The 22,775-nt window shown below is 32.4% G+C and overlaps 2 protein-coding genes across 2 annotated transcripts in view; one reads left to right on the top strand and one right to left on the bottom strand.

Annotated features, from left to right (window-relative positions):
- Nucleotides 1-22,775, bottom strand: part of LOC142332503 (dynein axonemal heavy chain 1-like) — an 897,921-nt gene that overhangs the window by 724,045 nt on the left and 151,101 nt on the right. The window lies entirely within an intron of this gene.
- The window catches only part of LOC142332427 (uncharacterized), a 267,087-nt gene that overhangs the window by 183,525 nt on the left and 60,787 nt on the right, over nucleotides 1-22,775 (top strand). Inside the window, exon 3 of the mRNA XM_075378873.1 lies at nucleotides 8,004-8,109. Coding sequence (XP_075234988.1) covers nucleotides 8,004-8,109 — 106 coding nt within the window. The remainder of the gene's footprint in view (nucleotides 1-8,003; nucleotides 8,110-22,775) is intronic.

Here is a 22,775-nt window from a genome sequence, read left to right as displayed (position 1 = left end):
CATATAAAAAATTAAAAATAGATTTAAAAAAAGAATTCGCTTTAGAAAATCTGCAAAATAAAACTAAGTAAAAAGTTTGAAAGTTCTTTAAAAAAACAACAGGCTCTAGAAGCTCGTACTTAACCGAGAGTATAAGGCCACACTTAACTTTTCCAAAGTACGAGTATTTTACTAACGAGAAAATTTAACAGCTGTTTTTTTCTTGATTGTACGTCACTATTTCTGGAAATCAGTTTTAACATTTCTCGTCAATTAATAAAATGTTTTTACATGTCGTATAGAAAATTTATTTTAAAATTTAAATTTTTTTCAACTTGCACAACGAAATTAATTATCGAAATTAATGAAATTTTAATACTATTCTGTGGCGATGTTAATCTACATAAATAAAAAAAAATCACCGATCATTAATTTAATTCAATCTGAGATTAATATCCTATTAAAAGTTAGTTGTTTTTAAAGGGATTTGAATACTAGACAGTGAATACCGGTGTACTTTTGTGGTAGGGGTTCAATTAATCATACGTCTTAGAAATGGTCGACATGAGTCTGCACAAGACTAGATCTCATTTATATATCATTCTCATCTCGTTGGGCCGGGGGGGAGGAGGTTGCTTATTGATCATTTGTTGAACAGATTGCAACGTACACATTAGGAAAAAGAAAATTAATTTAGCGGAGAAACAATTCGGAGTAAAATTAGAAACCGACTCACCATTGTTAACTAACTAAAAATTCATGAGTAAGTAAAGTGACATTTACACGACAATTGACTATGCCGATATTAAATAAGTTATTTTAGCCACTACAAACCACATATGAATGTAAATGAAAGAAAAATTGGATAAATACAATAGAACGAAAATATTTGGTTTATTTTCATATTTCGGTATAACATATTTTATAGTTAAAAAAATTCTACACAGAGAAGTATATAACTATTTTTTTATTAGAAAACCCCCATTAAATACTAGAAAATTTTTTTTCCAATTTTTTTTTTATTTTTAATTTTAAAGTCACCGCCGAATAAAAAGACTAAAAAAAACTACTGATCTTTATTAAGCTGAAAGTAAAAAAAAAAATTTAAAACTTTTTTTAATCGATTTTCTCTAAGAAAAAGTTTAAGTAATAAATTTACTTAAGATTTTTTATTTTTATTTTTATTTTAAACATTGTTAAGCCTAATTGAATGCTGTACGTACGAAAAAAAATGTTTGCAAGATATGTTGAGGGGAAAAATTTCCTGTTGATAAAAATATGAAAACGAATATGAGATATATATATACTGTTTCCGGACGTGAGCTAAGACTCTCTGGAATTCAGATATTTTTCAAGGTTATCACCTGAAAAGTATGAATAGCGAATCATTTCAGACAACGAATACCAAAAAAAAAAAAAATCTGATGTGGTCACCATGACTTCGATGTACGCCTATTAAATTACACAAAAATATTTAAACATTTCTACAAAGTGTACACATTTTTTTTACAATCAGAGGTTAATAATTATTAATAAATCAATATATTTAAATTAAAAAAAGCTAAAAAACGTGAATTAAAAAAAAATTAAAAAAAGGAGATGAATTCTAATGCGAACCGATGTGCCTTCCCTTGTAAGTAATTTCATTAATAAAAGTTTTATTTGCATATAACTCTGGAACCAATGAAAGTAAGTACCACTTACTATATATCGTTGAAAAGCTCCCAATGAGAGCTTATTACTGCGTAAAAAAAGTTTAAAATTCAATTTTTTGAAATTTTTGGCATTTTTGACACTTTTGGTTCTGTCGATTGCAAGCAAAAGAGGAGATGCACAACTAGATGTTACAATAGCCATAAATCCAAAATTTTAACATTCTACGGCTAGTCGTTTTTGAGTTATGCGAGATACATACATACAAACGTCACGCCGAAAACTATTCAAAATGGATTCAGGGATGGTCAAAATGGATATTTCAATTGAAATCTGAAAACCAAAATTTTTCGCCATCACAATACTTCCTGCACTTCGTACAAGGAAGTAAAAACGACGGAAAGCTGTAAATATACAATACCAAGAAACATAATACTTTTAATTTTATGACCAAACTTAAATAAATACACTCTGACAGCATAATATGCGGATTAGTTAATAGCGTAACCAGTTAAAAAGGAACGACTTCTAACGTCAAAATTGTTTGGATCACTTCTGTTTTCCCCCACAATGGTTTTTTTAAAAATTATGTATCATATTTTTTCTTCCAAATCAGTTGGTATTTGAAGGTATTTGCTGAGAAATTATAAATACAATCTTTTTATTTCTTTCTGTTCAGCCTCCGGGAATCACCGTCAGGTATTACTTAAGAGGTTGAATGAGGATTATATGTATCAGTGTAAGTGAAGTCTTATACAGTCTCAGCTCGACCATTTCTGAGATGTGTGGTTAATTGAAACCCAACCACAAACACCAGCATCCACGATCTAATATTCCAATCCTCATAAAATTAACGGCCTTTACTAGGATTTGAACGTTAAAACTTTCGACTTCGAAATCAGCTGATTTCCGAAGACGCGTTCACCACTAGACCAACCTGGTGGATTAAAATAATAGTAAGTTTGGTAACTAAAATAGACACACCTTTGACGACATAAACTTCATAACTTGTTTCTTTGCCATGCCGATTGGGGAAAATTCACCGAACTACCCATATTTCTCACACCAGGAAAACTTCCATGCTTGTAACGACCATCAGATGATTTAGTCCACATGACCTGCCATAAATGGAAACTCGTTGTCTGTTGCTTTGAACCGCCCTGAGGTAAGTTGGCCTAACTTCTTGGCATCATAACGTAATTGGCGCTCAGCCGCCCTAAGTTAGTCAGCGATGTGAATTTAATATTATTAGGTAGATTTAATAAGAAAGCTACCTATTGTAATGGGTGCCATGATTCGACTTCCGTAAAATTTCGACATATCTTTGCGTTTCACATCCCCCAGACCACAAAACGACCGTCAGCTCAAAAGTTTATATATTCATTTATACATATATATATTTCACTTTTTCTTGTAAACACGATAACTGCCAATCACATGGCGATTTGCGCCAATCACATTCAAATTGATACATAAAATACACTGGTATCCACGATCTAGTATTCAAATCCGTATAAAAGGGACTGACTTTACTAGGACGATGGAACTCTCGACTTCCAATCAGCCGATTTGGGAAGATGCGTTCACCACTAGACCAACCCAGTGGGTGAGGTAATAAACTATGCGTGTAGTTTTTATACGGATTTACTCTAAATGCTGAAGTTTGACCTTGAATTTTCGTTCGGTATACATTTATAACGTTCCGCATATCACATTGTGATATGCGGAATCTGACAATTTTATTTCCTTTTCATATATTTTTATGATAATTGTTGAATTAATCTATTTAATACTACTTAATTTTATAAATGCCGGTTTTTATTTATAAATGAAATTAATTATTTTACGTCACCTAATCTATACTCAGAGTTTTGATTTGTCATCTTTAGAGACCGGATTACATGCGCATTTGCATATTAAGCCCATTCTCACCGGTTATCGCATGTTTTCCTTTAAATCTCGTGATGATGCGTATTTTCGTTTTATTTACAATATTTTTCGGTAGGGTTCCTTGTTAATAAATGAAACCTTACGTTGTAGCCGGCCAAACCTATTAGCTTCACGGCTCTTAAAGCGCACTTCGCAGCCGCGGAAGAGTACCTCTGATTGTTTATGTTTACAAAAGTAACAAAATGTTAAATAATTATTAATTATCGATATATTTATTATTAAATTACTTACTAATTGTATGCTGATTTTTAAACAAAAAAACTAAAAATTATTATTTTTTTATTATTTAAAGTTTCATATTTTAAGCTTTTTCATGCATATTTGGATGCATATTTCAAGCTTTTTATGTTGTATGTAATCCGATCTCTAGTCATCTTATTATTCCTAAATGAAATATACGTTGAAATATTTTTCTTTAAAAAAAATCCAATCGAGTGTATATTTTAATAATATAAACACTGGACGAAACATAAAATTTGTTAACAGATATTTGGGTCTGAATCGCTTCACATGAAATGTTTATTCGCTAGTTTATAAACATCATCCAAATTATTAAATAATAATTGATTTACTTTTGACTTAATTACTTTTTTTCAACATATATTATTTCGTGATGATATTGTGAAAAAAGCTTTTTTTAAGTTCATAAATATGGAATGCTATTTTATCATTTGTATGATCTAAAATTCTTAATTTTATTTTTCATTTTTATTAAATTAATACTATAAATCAAATATATACCATCATAAATTACAATAAATAAAAAAATTATAGAAACTTTGTCATATTTTAATAAAATAAATTATGCTGGCACGGAACATTCCAGCAAAATTATACCTAAAATTTATTACGAATATACTCTAAATAAGAATACGTATAAAAGAACTGTTTCAACTAGTGTTAGTTCACATGTTTTCTGAGAGATATCTTAGATTATAAAAATATTTTTAGTTATAATGAGAAATAAAATAATCATTACATACGGTACATTATGTGCCGTAACGCAAAGTCAAGCATAATAGGCAACAATGAGGCCCGTACAGCACAAGAGTTAAGTTAAATACCTTACCGTTCAGCACTACTGGAATTACACCAACGATGAAAAACACAGAGGCAACCTACCGATTTGGTCTACTGTGAACGCGTCTTCGCAAATCGGCTGATTTCGAAGTCGAGAGTTCCACGGTTCAAATCCTAGTAAAGGCAGTAATTACTTTTATGACTTTTATACGGATTTGAATACAAGATCGTGAATACCGGCGTTCTTTGGTTATTGAGTTTCAATTAACCACACATCACAAAAATGGTCGACCTGAGACTGTGCAACACTTCTCTTACACCCAAACATATCCTCCTTATTCACCCTCTGAAGTAATACCTGACGGTGATTCCTAGAGGCTAAACAGGGAAAAGAAATACAGAGAAACTCCCTATTACAGCACATAATGCGCCGTAATGCAGCGAACGTGTTGAACATAAAGTTTTCGAAAATGGAATGGAATATATATATATATATATATATATATATATATTGCATAGTGGTCATAGAAAATTAAGCTTTACTAACAGTACCAAGCGTACAAAAACTAACTTCGGACTTTCAAGAATGAATATAGATTTTATTTTTCAGCTGTAAATAGTATTTTATAAGTAGCGCGATAACAATTAAGTTTTAGTTTACACAATCTCCGCCAGATAGCAGCTTCGTTAGACTTTTGTACCGGCGAAGTTATGGGAAATCACTGTGCGTGTACCGGTTCACATAAACAAATTCAGTGACTGTCGTAAAAGAAACTGAACGGGACTCTACCCCGTAGAAATTCTCTTGTAGAAATTCTACAAGTAACGAAGGCACACATGGTACGAACAGTCTCTGGAAACCGGAGATGTTTTCAATAGATACTCATCGGGTAGACACAAAACAAGAAGCAAAACAAGAGCAAAACACTGACAGAATTCGACTGCCATTTCAACGAAGTCTAAAAACAATCAATTCATAGTGTTATTATCGACTAAATATTCTTAAATGCGCTGCCTACTCTCCATGACGTAGGCAAGCGATTGAAACTTTGTACTTATAACCTGCAGCTACTCCATAAATATGAACCAAAAAGGGTGGTTCAATTTTTTTTTTTTTTTTTTTTTGTCTTCAGTCATTTGACTGGTTTGATGCAGCTCTCCAAGATTCCCTATCTAGTGCTAGTCGTTTCATTTCAGTATACCCTCTACATCCTACATCCCCAACAATTTGTTTTACATACTCCAAACGTGGCCTGCCTACACAATTTTTCCCTTCTACCTGTCCTTCCAATATTAAAGCGACTATTCCAGGATGCCTTAGTATGTGGCCTATAAGTCTGTCTCTTCTTTTAACTATATTTTTCCAAATGCTTCTTTCTTCATCTATTTGCCGCAATACCTCTTCATTTGTCACTTTATCCACCCGTCTGATTTTTAACATTCTCCTATAGCACCGCATTTCAAAAGCGTCTAATCTTTTCTTCTCAGATACTCCGATTGTCCAAGTTTCACTTCCATATAAAGCGACACTCCAAACATACACTTTCAAAAATCTTTTCCTGACATTTAAATTCATTTTTGATGTAAACAAATTATATTTCTTACTGAAGGCTCGTTTAGCTTGTGCTATTCGGCATTTTATATCGCTCCTGCTTCGTCCATCTTTAGTAATTTTACTTCCCAAATAACAAAATTCTTCTACCTCCATAATCTTTTCTCCTCCTATTTTCACATTCAGCGGTCCATCTTTGTTATTTCTACTACATTTCATTACTTTTGTTTTGTTCTTGTTTATTTTCATGCGATAGTTCTTGCGTAGGACTTCATCTATGCCGTTCATTGTTTCTTCTAAATCCTTTTTACTCTCGGCTAGAATTACTATATCATCAGCAAATCGTAGCATCTTTATCTTTTCACCTTGTACTGTTACTCCGAATCGAAATTGTTCTTTAACATCATTAACTGCTAGTTCCATGTAAAGATTAAAAAGCAACGGAGATAGGGAACATACTTGTCGGACTCCCTTTCTTATTAGGGCTTCTTTTTTATGTTCTTCAATTATTACTGTTGCTGTTTGGTTCCTGTAAATGTTAGCAATTGTTCTTCTATCTCTGTATTTGAACCCTAATTTTTTTTAAATGCTGAACATTTTATTCCAATCTACGTTATCGAAAGCCTTTTCTAGATCTATAAACGCCAAGTATGTTGGTTTGTTTTTCTTTAATCTTCCTTCTACTATTAATCTGAGGCCTAAAATTGCTTTCCTTGTCCCTATACTTTTCCTGAAACGAAATTGGTCTTCAATTTTTAACTACCAAAAACTCCTGCAGCGGATTTTATTTCTGATGAAACAACATTTCGTGTTTATAGTCGTGAATTGCCATAATTGTCAAGTATTACCATTTAAAACTGACCACCCTCTTCAGAAAACACAAGATCATAAGAAACAAGACAATTAGTGAAAGGAGGCTGGAAACAAGCCTATTTTCCACTAATTCAGAAGCTGTGCGTACTGCTCGCAACGACAGGTTCTCGGAAAGCCAGATATCGCTTGGTCACCGTAAATTCACGATTTGAAGACTGTTAATTTTTGTTTTTGGGGTTAAGTAGAAGATATCGTATACTAAAGAGAAAATTACTGAACTACCTGTGCCAAAGAATAATAGCAGCCGTGGAAGCGGTTCCGGTAGACATGCTCGCCAGAGTATGGATATTTCTTCATCGCAAATCAGCTGATTTTGAAGTCGAGAGTTCTAAGGTTCAAATCCTAGTAAAGGTAAGCCTTTACTAGGATTTGAATACTAGATCGTGGATACCGGTGTTCTTTGGTGGTTGGGTTTCTTAACCACATATCTCAGGAATGGTCGACCCGAGACTGTAGAAGACTACATTTACATTCATACATATAATCCTCATTCATCCTCTGAAGTAATACCTTACGGTGATTCTGGAGGCTAAACTGAAAAATAGAGAAAAAAGATAGTTTGGATGAAGCGGATTATGGTTTGAAGTATAAAGGGCTGTAAACGATGCTCATATTGGGATACAGGTAAAAAAATTTAGAGAATATTCATGTAATAAACGCATACATTTCGAATTCTAAAAGTAACAAATTAAATTTATTGATTTCAGATTTATTTTTTGCCCTTCCTTGCATTATCACTAACGTGCTAGGAAGGGCAGAAAATAGCACTCAAATCCATTACGATAATCCTAGCGGAAATATAAAATATTGTGAAAATTTTAAACTAAATTAATTTAAAACTGGGAATTGTTTTTTAGACGCTCGGTATTATAAAGAGAACGTACCGACAAATATAATATTCATTCATGCAGTAAATTACATAAATTTTGACAATTTGTAATTTCGATTTTAGTTTAAACTTTCTTGTTCTTTTCAGATATTCGATCGTCCAGCACTAATCTGGTATCGATAAAAATGCAGCAGAGTATAACAAAAATGCTCTTATTGATATCAACAGTGTTTATTATACTGAACTTACCGAGGTATGTATTTTATTTTTCTATCTGTTCAATAATCATCTATTTGCAAAATTTAATACAGAAATCTACATAAAATAATATGAATGAAATGTTCTCAAAAATTAATATCGTACAGAGAGCAGTAGTGGCCATAAACTTAATACAAAATTTAACCGTGAAAATAATTTAAATATGCATTTTAATAACGACAGATTAATCATAGTTTCTCGTGAAAATATTATTTTAGCGAATGAAAAATGTCATTTTTTAAGCTCGAAACTTTTGCTTGTGAATATGAAATGAAAATTTTATATCGTATGAAATAATGTCATGTCTGACCGGGATCTCCGGATGAAAAGTCGAGACGCTACCACTCCGCTACGATCGGCAAATTTGATCTAATGTCGAAAATAAAAAAAGTACAAATAGAAAAGCTTTTCATTAATGATAAAAGCAATAAATTTAATATATAATAATATATAAATTATTCATATTTAAATCATAACCCCGTGAAACCAAATCTACATACAAATCTTAAAAATGTTAATAGTTTTACGAGTCGATATTAAACGCCCAAAAAAATCTGCTTATAGATTAATTAGTACTGTTTTTTAAACAATACTGAGTTAACAACACACAAATTAACACTTTAATTATTAGAATACCTAATATTAAAGAACGATAAAAATTAATTTTTTATTTCTATAAGTTAACAGTACAGTACTACTTTATTTTTAAATAGTTTTTTTTTTTATTGTCAACATTGAATAGAAAACAAAACCATTCAGGAATTTAAATAAGACTTATTTAAAGAAATCAACAAAGAACAAACATATAGATCATTAAAATTTTGTCTAATTACATACGCTAGCTCGCATATACAAACACACATATATACATTGATTTCCAACCGGCCGTTTCCTCTTCTTAGTCGCTCACTGAGAATTTAATTCAGGTACTTATCGATCATCACAGATATTTACAGGCCCGCCTTGAAGACTGATGCCACGGTACGATTAAAAGAATTTTATCAACCTCACCCATGAGATCATTGTTTTTAATAAAATGCCCGGCAAACCTACATCTCTAATAATAAAATAGTTATTACGTGCGCCGATTCCGGATTTTAGGAAGGATGGTCGAAAATCTCCTACTTGATCCGCTCTTTGTATAAACAGCCGAGTAAAAATGTGTATCATCATAAAGAATTACGCGAGCACATCAGGCCGTATTTTTTATGCGCGATCTTCAAATTCTTCGGCGTTTACGACAATCTTCAGATATTTTTGCGATCCTTGAATTCTTGACTTTCACGGGATGAATTCTCTTTCTTTTTTAAAACATTATAGCAATCAGTTTTTCCTTTAATATTGAATCCTTTTTTATTCCTTTATTTAAAATTATCAAGAATTATTAAAAAATGAAAATCTACCTTCCCAGAAAACTAAGAGTGTCTTAAAATCTTTCGGTTTATTTCAAAGCCATCATCAGGAGTTAAAAATATAATAAGTAAAAAATTAAAACGAAGTAACCTGTGACTTTGTAATTTATTTTTTTATACTTTATTAAATATATCAGCGGTAACCATGTTGGAGAAATCCTTTCGTTTAGTTGATATACATAAAATTTTTCTTTTGACCGGTAAATGAATGCGCATCTACAAAATGCACTGTTCCTTGTTTTATGCATTAATGAACTTGAATATCTGATGTCCAGTCCTAACTTTATCGATAATCATCCTTCAGTATATCAAGATATTAAGTTCACGGCAATCGCGTGAGTTTTGTGAGTGTCAGTCGAGGTGTACGTTTCATAAAAATAATGAAAACTAGTTTTTTGTCCCGATTCTATCACGAGCCGTCTCTAAATGTATTGAAATACATTTCAGAAATATTTAATCGATCATTATCAGGCACGATCACGGTCCAAATTTTTGGTTCCTGTCCATATATCCAGTACAAATCTTTCACATATATATCTTATACTTTGATGCGTTCAACCGGTCTCAGCCGATTCACCGCGCGAAGTAGAAACGCTTAACAGTTAACCAATCGCTTTAAACGATCTGCTCAGTGGGGCCCACTCGCTACACAGGATAGAAGTCTAGGTCTGTCCCCGGTGTAAGAAAGAATACATCTAACCGATTAGACTGAGACACGAAAAGATATCTAAGCAGAAGAAACCTCGTTGCAGATTTGATGTTATATTACGGCTATTACTATTCCGAATCTAAAAGGAATGAAACTCTTGACGTCACTGAAAATTAACTCTATGACACCAGAAACTCTACTCGCTTTGTACGTGGAGAGACCGATCAGTTATTATCGAGACGGTCAGAAATAAGGTATTGTACTGTCTAGAATTATCTAAGAACAGATAAATAATGTGTTCCAAAAATCATATTCTTAATGAAATTAGGAGGATATTGAAGTTATCAAAAACTACTTTTGCTCCCAGCACAACAAAGTCCAGGAGATTTATCATTGTATTTTAGGCATTGAAACGGTTACGTATTTTAATCGTGTTAGATATTTGAATATCTTTCAAATTTAAATCGACTCAGAAAACCAATTTCAGAGTGCTAATTTACGTTTCTTGAAGGTTTAACTCGATTTTGAGTCAAGCGTACATTGCTCTTCAAGTCTTTGAGAACTTTCTGGCGTAGATTTACGTTGTCTACGATCGTAAATTCTAGTAGCTCTAGAAGTGAAAATCGAATCTATGCCCAATTATCTCTACGGCTTACCCTGATGGAACTTCTTAGTTAGGATATAAAAGTCAAAAAATTTCTATTTTACTTGCATGAGGATGAGTTCTTGCGGATCACCACCAGATTAAACTATGATATTAAATTACGTTAATAAAACACGCAATGAAATAATTTTATAAATAAATCGATATTCAATATTCCTTAAAACATCAAAACTATGTTAAATATGTAAATAGCCGTCACTCCCTTTAATTTTATCATCTCACTTTTTTCTTGTTTCACCTCCGGGACCGCCGTTAGGTATTGCTTCAGAGGAAGAGATGAATGATTTGTAGCGTGTGTGTAAATACCACGCGTAACCGGGATTCGAACCCGGAACCGTCGGATGAAAGGCAGAGGCACGCTATCACTCGCGCTACGGAGGCTGGCATTTTATCATCAAACTAATTTGTTTTTACATTACGATAACGATAGAAAATTGATCTTTAAATAATAACAATCTAAAGAAGTCGATACTGATATCGATAATGATCGATGTACGCAATGAAAATCGATTTAGATAATACCTACTGCCATAAATAATGGTATTAAGTTAGGTAAAAAAAGTTATAGTTTATTTATTTATTATGATTTATTTAGTAAAGTAATTGTGAAAATTGTACTGCGGTAAGCATTTCGGGGGTCATAAGAAAGTTACAGTTAAAATTTCATGATTGGTTCAGTAATTTTCGGGAACAAACGAAAATGACGTCTCTTTATGTAGTAGTAAGAACAAAAAAATTGACTTATTAAATTAAACGCAATAATATTTTCAATATTAAATAAACAAGAATTTCAATGAAAAATTCCTAAAGTAAAATTAATACGTACATAGATTTTAAATGAAACGATCTCAAATTCATCAGAAGTCGAACATCTTACCTAAAACAAAGAAAAATAAAAATATTTATATAATAAATAATAAAAATACTTGTTAAAATAATGAATAAAAACTAAAATAAATTGTTCAATTTCCCCTGAAGGAAGCAGATACATAAATGTTCACTTTCACAAAAACACTCATAACTTAAAAGAAATGGAGAACGTTAAGGAAATATTGCATATAGAAGGAAATAAATAAAATAAAAAAAATCATACAGAGTGAGAATAAATATAGGACAGGAAAATATTAAAAAAAAGATAAACTTAAATGACTAAGAAAAAACGTTCAATATACTTTATTTATATTTGATCGTAAATGGAAAAAACGTAACATCCAGAAAGGATGTTTAATGATTTAAAGTGACAATCTATCTTTTGTTTAAATAGAATATATATTGCCTTTACGGAAAATAAAAACCATTCATACATTTTTCTCATAAGCAAAATTTTATATAATAATCAAATTACTTTTTTATTCTTTTTTAAAACATGACAATAAATATTCGTTTAACTAACAGCTTAAGTTTAACTTATTGAATATAGCGTGAGATTTGTTAGTTTCACTACCTATCCCACTCATTATTACTCTTTGATTTATTATTAGCGATTTACGGCTTTCATTATTAGCGGCACTATTTTTCTGAATAGTAAAATTTAGCACTGAATATCATTAAAATTTTACTGTGAGTTTAAAATACTAAAATAAATATTAATATATACTTTCTTATTAAAGAAAAGATGGTGAACTACTTTACTCCTCGTTTAATTAGCCTGTTCAACTCAATTGCAAACCCAATTTCTTTTGTACCTCGTTTTAGATCAAATCAATGATCAATTATAATATAATTCAACGTATTACTGTCGACTGTTTCTATAAATGTCTGAAGAATGCAATTTACATTAAAGAAGTACCTAATTTAATTTGTTTCTTGATGAATTAATTCACTACAGAAGCTTACAGAAAAAATTTTACGTGATAATATGAAAGTGGAATTTTGTAGCGTATGAAAAATTAACTGTTTGGCTGGGATTCATATCCGAGATTACCGGATGAAAGGGTGAAAGGCCACAACTCTCCAACGAAGATCGACAATTTAAAGATCGGAATTTAAAAAAAGATATTAAAAAACGCATACGCGCGCGCACATTTGTATGTTTTAAATTTACTTCCTAAAGATCTTCCTCTACGTTTAAATTTTTGTCACTAGATTCTGAACAATGTTAATGACGCAGATTTTATTTTATTTACCGATACAGACCACATTTATCGAAGTAAAATTTTTATTTAAAAAAATAGTCACGTATGAAGTCAAGAAACTTCACACATGTGGATAATAACGCAGGTTCCAAGTAAACTGTTATTGTGGTATTACAGACAACAAAATATGGGGACCATTTATTTTTAATGAGAATGTTTCGTATGTATACACTGTTTTCCAGAACAATTTATCAGACCTATTGGAAGATATTCCTCTGATAACCAGAAGGCAGTCCAGCACGATGGAGTAACTTCACACTTTTCTCTAGCAGTAAGACAATACATACATAAATGAGACATATTTAACCAAATGAACCGGACGTTAACGGACCTATCAACCGGCCTCTCCAAGGTCGCCTGACTTAACAAGTCTGGACTACAACAATAAGTGAGCGGTAATTTTGTCCGTCGCCAACTGCTGTGTCTAGTGTATGTACTAGTCTCTTGAATTTGCATTTTATATACAAATGTATCATTTTATTTGAAATCGGATGATGTAATCTGGTTAGATAGTACAACAAACTCTGCTCTTCTGTCCCGCCAAACCCAGCCGACAGTTCGATTGACAAAGATAAGGGCAAACCTTCAGCTGGAAGATAGAGAAAAAGGAAGGGGAACTCAATTATTGGTTGGTTCAATTTTTGACAGGATACGTCAAAACAAATTAATAATTTGACAGGATTCTTGCATGTAAGTACTCGCGGATGTTCCGCGAGTACTTACATGCAAGAAGAAGAGCCTCGGATCCCAACTGTTTATACTGCGGGGATCCGGATACGGCGGTGCATGTCCTGTTCCACTGGCCTAGATGGACGAATGAGAGGGGCCACTGCAAAAGAGCTGTAGGGCGTTTCGAAGTCGATACTGTAATAAAATGCATATTGGCTAGTGCCAATAACTTCAATGCGGTAGCGACAATGGTCACGACAGTCCTAAAAAGAAAAGGCCGGGATGATAGTATGACGAGAGGAAAGGGACAACCTCCCACGGAGTCGTCGTTTCGTCCGGACTTGCCTGGATGAGCCAAGGTGATGAAAAGGGGAGACTCTTGAGCCCCTATGTCGGGGATTCCGCGTAGGGAGTGAGGGGGATTAATAAAAAGACCCAAACCGGTGGGGGGCTTCAATGGTTCACCCCAGTAGAGTGGGCAACAAAATGAAAAGAATAAAAAATCCGACCGGAGTCTCCACTTGCCATACCGGACTTACTACCGGTAGGGGGAAGGGCTGTTAGAGTAGGAAGGACACCCCCTACACTGTGCTATGCTTAATTGCGGGTCCGGTGTAGCGGAGTAAGGGGAAAACCTTTCAGCTCACTTAGTGTACCTGTGGCGCCATATGGAATCATTAGCATATGAAAAAATGTGTAATACAAGAGAATATTTAGTAATTCTGCGAGCTGTACAACTGATATAAAACAACCCTTTTGAAATACGGACAACCACCAAGAACATTGTTCGTCGGACAGAGTACAATATCCACTCTAACGAAGGACATTTTCATCAGTTTATTTAATTGTTTGTAATCTGGTTTTATTGTTTAGGTTTCGAATTGTTATTTTTCTAAAATATTTGTCTTTTTTTTTGTAATACTGAAATTTTATATCGTTTAATACCTAATTAAAATGTACCAAATTTTGATGCGGTTTGATTTTATTAATTTCGAGATTCTTATGTATGAATTTAGTTATTTTGAACTTTATTCATACCAATTTACTCAGGATCAATTTTTTTCTAAATTCTCTTTAATACTTTAAATTTTTATTACCCATTCAACAAAGGCATTTTACACCAAAAATGTGTTATTAGACGACTCCAATATTTAGTATTTTTCCCCAGATTTTTCAAAAGCTACTAAAAATACAATTCTGGGACGTATTTAAACTTTTATTTTTAAATATTTCAGATCATATTTCACACAATACCTCTTAATTTACCACTTAATTTGAGTATGGCTTAAAATAAACCGATTCGCAGAAATCACGTCGAAATTTTCGCCAACTCACTTTCGTTTACGATGCGATTTCCGAACTTATGTTTATAGGATGGACTTCCTTCTTTATTTTCACCAGTAGAACAGTCCTGAAAATACGTTATATTCTTCGTGAATCACTCGGTATACATTTAAGAGAAGGATTTTTAGAGTATTGATCTTCTGTACTTACAGTATTTAGTAGCATCGTTTAACCACTAATTACAAATTTCTCCAGTAATTATAATCTTGATTTAGTATTCCATGCGACTGCATAATGAAGCATTTACAATTATTATAGTAAAATGCTGTGTTTAAACGCGTGAATCATAATTTTGGTTCAATATAACGAATTCCCTCCATGCGTGTTAATTTTGAGGGTGTGTAACTGAGAAAATCATGCAATGCTTACGTTAAATTTTTTTAATCTAAATAACGAACAGGCTAATCTATATTCTATACTGTGCATCTGTTATTTCAACATGAGCGTACTTAATTTTAATTGAACCTAAAGAATGAAAAAATATGGTTTCATTTCGAACGTTTTCGTAAGCCGGTTACCTAGAAGTGGTTCTGTTCGTTTATCGTGAATGCAGCCTAATTTTGCTACCGAAATTTAAAGTAATGTTTAGAATTTTCCGACTAACTGCGTGGCATTCTACCAGAAACCGCACCTTTTCGTATCGGAAAAGCTATGCTATTTACTGTGAATAATCTATACAGTTTCGTTGATTCTCACAGCTGTGCTCATACTTGAACCGATGAACGCTTGTGGGGGGTCGCTGAACTGACGGAATAAAAAGCACAGGGGAACTACAAGGCACCGCGTGGAATCCTACTTTGCCGAATTCATGCGGCATCACATGATAATTGACGAGATCCTTTTTAAGAAAATACTCGATGCAATAACTTACTGGCCGCCGTTAAGTCGCCATGTAATAGTCGGTAAGTAAATTTTCCGTAATCTTTTAAGTTAATGTAATGCAGTATCACGTAAATTAAAAAAGAATAAACAAATTCGTTCGAAAAAGCCACCGATTTGAAGAGAATTAGTAATAACGCCAATACTCGATAGAAGTAGACTACTATTTAATCTAATTTTAGTTATTGCCAAAGTACTATTAAATATTCCAATTATTTAGCAGTATTTAAAATAAATAATTAATTATAAAATGAAATACGTTAATCGTTTTCATAAATTTAAAAATAATATATATATATTTTTTTAAGTAAATATTAAAAATAATAAACAAAACAAAAAAGATATAGAGATGATACTTAAGATAATGTTTCATAATTTAATAATATTTTTTCGTATTTAATATGTTTATTATACCATACCGTAGTGGACATAATAGAAAGTTAACATATAATTTTCTTGGTAATCATTGCTCTAACAATAGCATTCGTTTAAGTAAATTCCTAGGCAAAATAAATAACAGTACGTTTTAATAGATATTGATATTTTAAATTACAAGATTTTTTCATAATTTATTTATTTATTCTACATTTACCCGTTTTTTTATTATTCAGTACATTATTATAATGTATTTATAAACCTTTAAAGTTGTCAGTAATTGACAGCAATAATAAATGTGCTACAGTAAATTATGCAATAATGAATTGAATACATTGCTAACACAATAGATTTATAATGAAATAATATATCTTTATACAAATCAATGCTTTTACATTTGAAATAATGAAGTCGTAAAATATATATAAAACAAACAATTTACCCTACCGATGTAGTAATTTTAGTTAGTTTTATTTCGTTGTAAAGTAAATGCATTTTTAAATAGAGGCGCAGAGGAAACGCATGTTTTTTAAACCGCTACTACTCAGCGCGAATGAGGGTATTGACCTTCGGCGACCTCTGGCAGACATATCAGACTACGCAGTTTCAAGTCGCTATGGAGCGTAGAATATCGTGTGCGTTTCCTGTCGAGCAGTTTTTTTTTAAAACAAGCACCGGGTTGGTCTATTGGTGAACGTGTCTTCCCAAATCAGCTAATTTGGTAGTCGAGAGTTCCAACATTCAAGTCCTGATAAAGTCACTTATTTTTACACGGATTTGAATACTAAATCGTGGATACCGGTATTCTTTGGTGGTTGGGTTTCAATTAACCACACATCTCAGGAATGGTCGAACTGAGACCGTACAAGACTACATTTCATTTACACTCGTAAATATCATCCTCTGAAATATTATCTGAAAGGTAATTACCAGAGGCTAAAAAGGGAAAAGAAAGATGTATTTTTAGAAACAATGATTCTGTGATCACGGTTCAAGATCTTTTCAGTGGAAATTTTAATGTCGAACGTCGATGTGCAATTCCAGATCGAAATACCATACTCCAATAGGTTGAGGCGTTTAGAAGTAATGTGATGAAAAACCCACCTGGCCTTCCCCGTTTAATCCGAACTCCGGAAAACGCAGACAGAACGAGAAGGGCAATTCTTGCTAGTCGAAAACGTTCCGCTAGGCGACAGGCTCCAGCGCCCGAATTTCAAGTTGTTCGCTTCATCTCATTTTACACGGTAATCTCAAATTTCACCCGTACAAAATAACAATCGTCCAGTAGCTAAATGAAAGGGATTTTATGCAACGGAAAGAATTTTGTGGCATATTGAACGTCATTCTTACGGAAGATACATACGCCCTAATAATATTGAGTGACGAAGCCCATTTCCATCAGGATGGCTATGTTAATGTACAGAATTGACGGTACTGGGTGTCGGAGAACCCACTTGAATTACACCAAAAATCTCTCCGTAGCTCAAATGTAACGGTGTGGTGGGTGTCCCCAAGATAAGGATTGTTGGTCCTTACGTTTTTGAAGAGGGGAAACAGCAGTTACAGCGACATCAGCGCGCTACATCTTCATTTTAAACAACTTCCTACGTCCAGAACTGGATAAACATCGGATGAACACGAGAGAAATGTGGTTCCAACAGGATGGTGCCACAGCTCACACGGTGAGAGCATCGATTGTAACGATTCGACAAATATTTCCTGGACATGTCATTTCACGATTCGGCGATGTTTATTGGTCCTCACGCTCGCCCGATCAATCGATTTACGACTTCATTTTGTGTACGTCAATAAGCCATACACAATCGAAGACCTGAAAACTTCCATTCGTCAAGAAACTGAAGCTGTGTCGAATGAAATGTTGGAGAAAGCAGTGCAGAGCTTTAACCAGAGGCTCCTAATTTGGGTCTGACAAGGACGTCATCTTACTGACATTATTTTCCGAACCTGATTAAGGTATGTTGATTTCAAAAATGCAATAAAAATATTATTATTTAATGTAAAACTTTTTTTCTATAATTAAAACAACCGGAGTTACTCAGTACTGATAAACATGTGTTTCCCCTCTGCTCCACCCTTTATATTTGAATTTTAACATCGAAATTTTATCGATATTTATATTAAAAAAAAAGTTTATATTTAAAAGTGGAGCTCTAGTTGCATCGTTACAAGATTATGCTTGTTTAGTGTGGTTTAGTAAGCCTTCTATTCTGTAACCAACATGTAGGCGAATAAAAATAAACTTTAAGAAATAAAGATAATACAAACTCGATAATCCACACAGCCTTAGATAACGCCTTTTTTATAATTAGTTTATACTTTTTTTTGTACGCTTTTCTTATTTTTAACAGCGTGCAATTCTTCTCACCTGTTTTTTTTAAAAAAAAGAAGTAGTGTTTTTTGTAAAATTAATTTGTAAAGACAACACAAAAAAAAGAGTAATACCGTCGGCAAGAATGCATTGAAATTTAATAATAAATAAAATAAAAGTTAATTCCTTTTCAATTTTTTCCACTTTAGGAGTGCACGGCTTAAACCTTTTTCCTTTTCTTTGTTGATATACGTATACAATATACAGTACACCGAATCGGCATAACCTAACCAAACACTACCTACGCTATCTAACCTCACCTAATTAACGTTATACAACTATATACAAATAAACTAAATACAATAATTATTAACGGTACTTAAAAACAGGGCAATAAATTCAGTAATTGCTGCTTTTTTTTTGAGGGGTGGGGGCGAAAATTTTTTTACGTTTTCGTTGCCCGGAAAACATAAATATAAAATCTAATAAAACAACAACAAAAATTAAAACAAAATAAAACGTACACTAGAAATTTAGAAACAAAAAATTAAAATATGAAATACAGAAACAAAATAAAACTTAAACATTAAACTTTTAAACATTAAGCTAATACTGCTTATAGTACAGTAGTTATTTTAATAAATGATTTCTATGAAAAAACATTCAATGAAAAAAAAAGCCGTTCAAACTAGAAAGATCTTTATTAGTTAGATTTCATGAGAAAACTACCTATTTTAATGAAAAAATTATCAGTAATTTAGAAAGCCGACATAAAAATAATAACTTCTCAATTAAAATTTAGTTTTTTTTCATTTCGTAGTTGAAGTTTGTACTGATGCACATAATAATGTTGTTTAGGCTGACCAAAATTTCTTTAAACATACTTATTGTTTCATAATATTCTAATATTATTTAGGATAAGTTTTAAATTACTAAACTTACGATTTTTTTTATATACAAACATTATTTAATAGATAATTAAAAAAGCTTATAAAATTGTTATTGACTTTTAAAAGTCAAATCTAGTTTTAAAAATTCCTTTCGGCACGCCGGAAGGCAGTGGTAGAGTTTATCGATGCTAAATAGGGGATAAAAAAGATTTCCACCTTAAAGTTAAGGAAAACTTCAAATTTACTCGATACGACAATGGTTACGTGTAAAAAAAAATTTCACATGTTTAGCGTACGACAAGCCTCATATTCATACAATTCCAGCAATATTTTGGTCATCCCTTGCCGTAAGGGTTGGTCAAATCAAAAATTATTTTAGTTTATGTTTAGAGGACTAACGACCACTTTAAACTTATTCGATACCGTATCTATTAAGGGAGATATGATTTTTTTATCTTCGAAACCCCAACTTTCCCACCCCCTGGGCCAACGGTTGGTGATATCAAAAACCTTTCCTTAGATAGGTTTTAGGCCCCTTAGTCGAAGAATAATAGGAACTTTAAACGAATTCGATATTTTACCTAATAAGAAAGTTAAGGAAATATTTTGTTTTTTTCGAAAAAGTCCTCTCCCGTGTTTCGATTTTTCCCATTAACGAACTCGACCGAGATTTTGAGTCGTTATATTTTATGAATCAATTTGAAAGTGATTGGTGGAAAATTACGGCAGTTATATTGCCCACAAGAAAGTGAAATTTTCCGGAAGTCGAATCATGGTATCCGTTATAACAGGTATCTTTCGTATAAAATATACCTAAAAGAGATTTTAAAGCCGCTGATGATATCACTCACAATCAAAATTACTTTGAGTGAAAAGTGTGGCCTATCTATTTAAAAGCAATTATTAGGATTAAGTACCACGAGTACCAGATGATTTATAGAAAAAGAATTAAATAAAACCAATAGTATTTATATATTTTTGGGTGAAAAAATTATACTTTATATACTTTTACGCATATTATTGATAAAAATTTTGTATTCTAATAACCCTTCATATATCACATTTTACGAATTTCACGTTTTTTCTTTAAATTAACACATTCATTATGTATAATACATATCTAGGGTGAAAGAATATACATACTCGTATACATACACAAACGCGCGCGAGCGAGCGCGAGCGCGCACACACACACACACACAGAGTGAGAGAGAATGAGTGGGAGGGAGGGAGAGAGGGTGTTCATAAAGTTTATAACTAGCGCGAGCGCACACACACACAGAGTGAGAGAGAACGAGTGGGAGGGAGGGAGAGAGGGTGTTCATAAAGTTTATAACTAACTGAAAAATATTAAATGACCGCCATTTTTCTAGGTTGTCAGGCAGAAAATTATAACGTTAAAACATTTGTTTTTTAATGCTCTTTAAAATACAATCTGTCAAAGCCCTACTTTTACCATTTAAATTTTTGATATGCTTCTCATTGGTTTTGCTATGCTTTTGATGGTCTCATACTGAAAAAAAATTCTCCAAATTTCATTATTTATATTTATATAAATATATATATATATATAATGCAAAGAAAACCTCTCGTGAATCACTCATTACTGATTCTGACTTTTTATTTTTTTTGGGCGCTTAACAAAGTGTCAATATCAGCGCCTGGACACGATATTTATATAGTACAAAAATAAATATTAAAATTAAATTCAAAACTAAAATCTCAAATCGTGAAATAAAACCAAAATGAAATATTGCATCAATAATCTAAATTAAAACAATAAAATTACCGTTTGCTATTCGCCGAATGGTATAAATAGCTGAAAGCTACTCAAATATTTGAAAATAAACACACGGCCCTGAAAAATCGTAAAAGATAATGTTAATAAAAATATTATGTTTAAAGATAGTTTAAACTTGCGACGCAATCCCGTATAACAGATACAATTCACAAGGAAGCGGTTAGTTTACAATCGGAGCTTCCTATTCGGCAAATAATAACTTCCTCTAAACCATTGATTCCCAAAGTGGTCCAGGTGGACCCCCAGGGGTCCACGGGAGACTCAACGGGGATCTACGTTGACGTGAAAAAAAATGGGGGTTAACAATTCGTAAGCGGGGAGGTCCACGAAAATTCATCTGGTTTCGATAGTAAAGAACTAAAATGTCGGCTTGACTTTGCGTATCGATCTAGGCAGATAATGTTTTGAGAACCTCGGCGACTGTTACTTGTAAAAACTTGCATATTCCATACTCAGTACAACGAGATGTAGCTGCAGGGGGTCTGCCGGAACCGGCAAAATTTTGAAAGTGGTCTACGAGAAAAATAAGTTTGGGAACCTCTGTCTAAACGGTTATTTCTGCAGGAGGAGCTCCATAGTAACACAGTATTCTTGGACGAAGTTTATTCTATTGACTTCCTGAATGATGGAAAAAGAAAAATGGAATTTGACAGGTAATTAATCTGAAGGAGATAATTTATTTTTACAAAAAGGTGTATTTACGTATAAAAGTACTTTAAAAGAAAATAAATAAAATTTATTTCTCAACTTCTTACATTTTAAATTAAGAAGTGTTGATTAGGGAACCCAAAATCAAAAGGCCGATAAAGAGTTTTTTTTTAAAGATCTCACATTAGACTCAAAAAAAATTAATTCTTGTTTTCATTTCAAGAGAAATTTCCTTTGAGAGAAAAGGTTTAACTGTAAACCTATTTTTCAAAATAATAAATATATCATTATGTAGTTTGGAATTTAAATTTAAATTTTTTTAGGAATATTTATTGTTAGTTTAAGAATTTCTTTAGAAATCTTTGAGCCATTTTCAAAGAATTTATCTCCAACCCAGTACGTAGATATTAATCTTGGTCAACTCTCCCGGGACATCCTGTCGATAAAATGTATAAACTTAAAATGGGTACAGTGATTTGCCCCTTGAATAATGGAGGTCGAAAGTCAGGCTATTAAGATATACCCAGATAAATTTATATTCCAAATTTAATCTTTTCTGATGGCGGGTTCTCGAAATATAAGGCAAAACCTATTTGTAAAATGTTAAATATCAACCCATCCGTAAATATAATCGACTTTAAACCTTTAAATTTTGAATATATTTTTTATCGTACTAGAGCTCAACTTTCTACGATAACTACATAAATGTCAAAAAAAACAAATGGCGATAACTAACATTGCCTCTATTTTAATTTTTACCAAAATTGAATGCCAACAATAGCTCATACAAACAGTTTTTTTTCTAAGATGATGAGCTGGCTATACTTTTTTGGATTCTACTTGTAAAAGTAAACAAAAAATATCCT

Source organism: Lycorma delicatula, chromosome 11 (assembly GCF_047948215.1).
Source record: "Lycorma delicatula isolate Av1 chromosome 11, ASM4794821v1, whole genome shotgun sequence".
Classification (NCBI taxonomy): Eukaryota; Metazoa; Arthropoda; class Insecta; order Hemiptera; family Fulgoridae; genus Lycorma; species Lycorma delicatula.
This window is presented reverse-complemented; position numbering and strand designations above follow the sequence as displayed.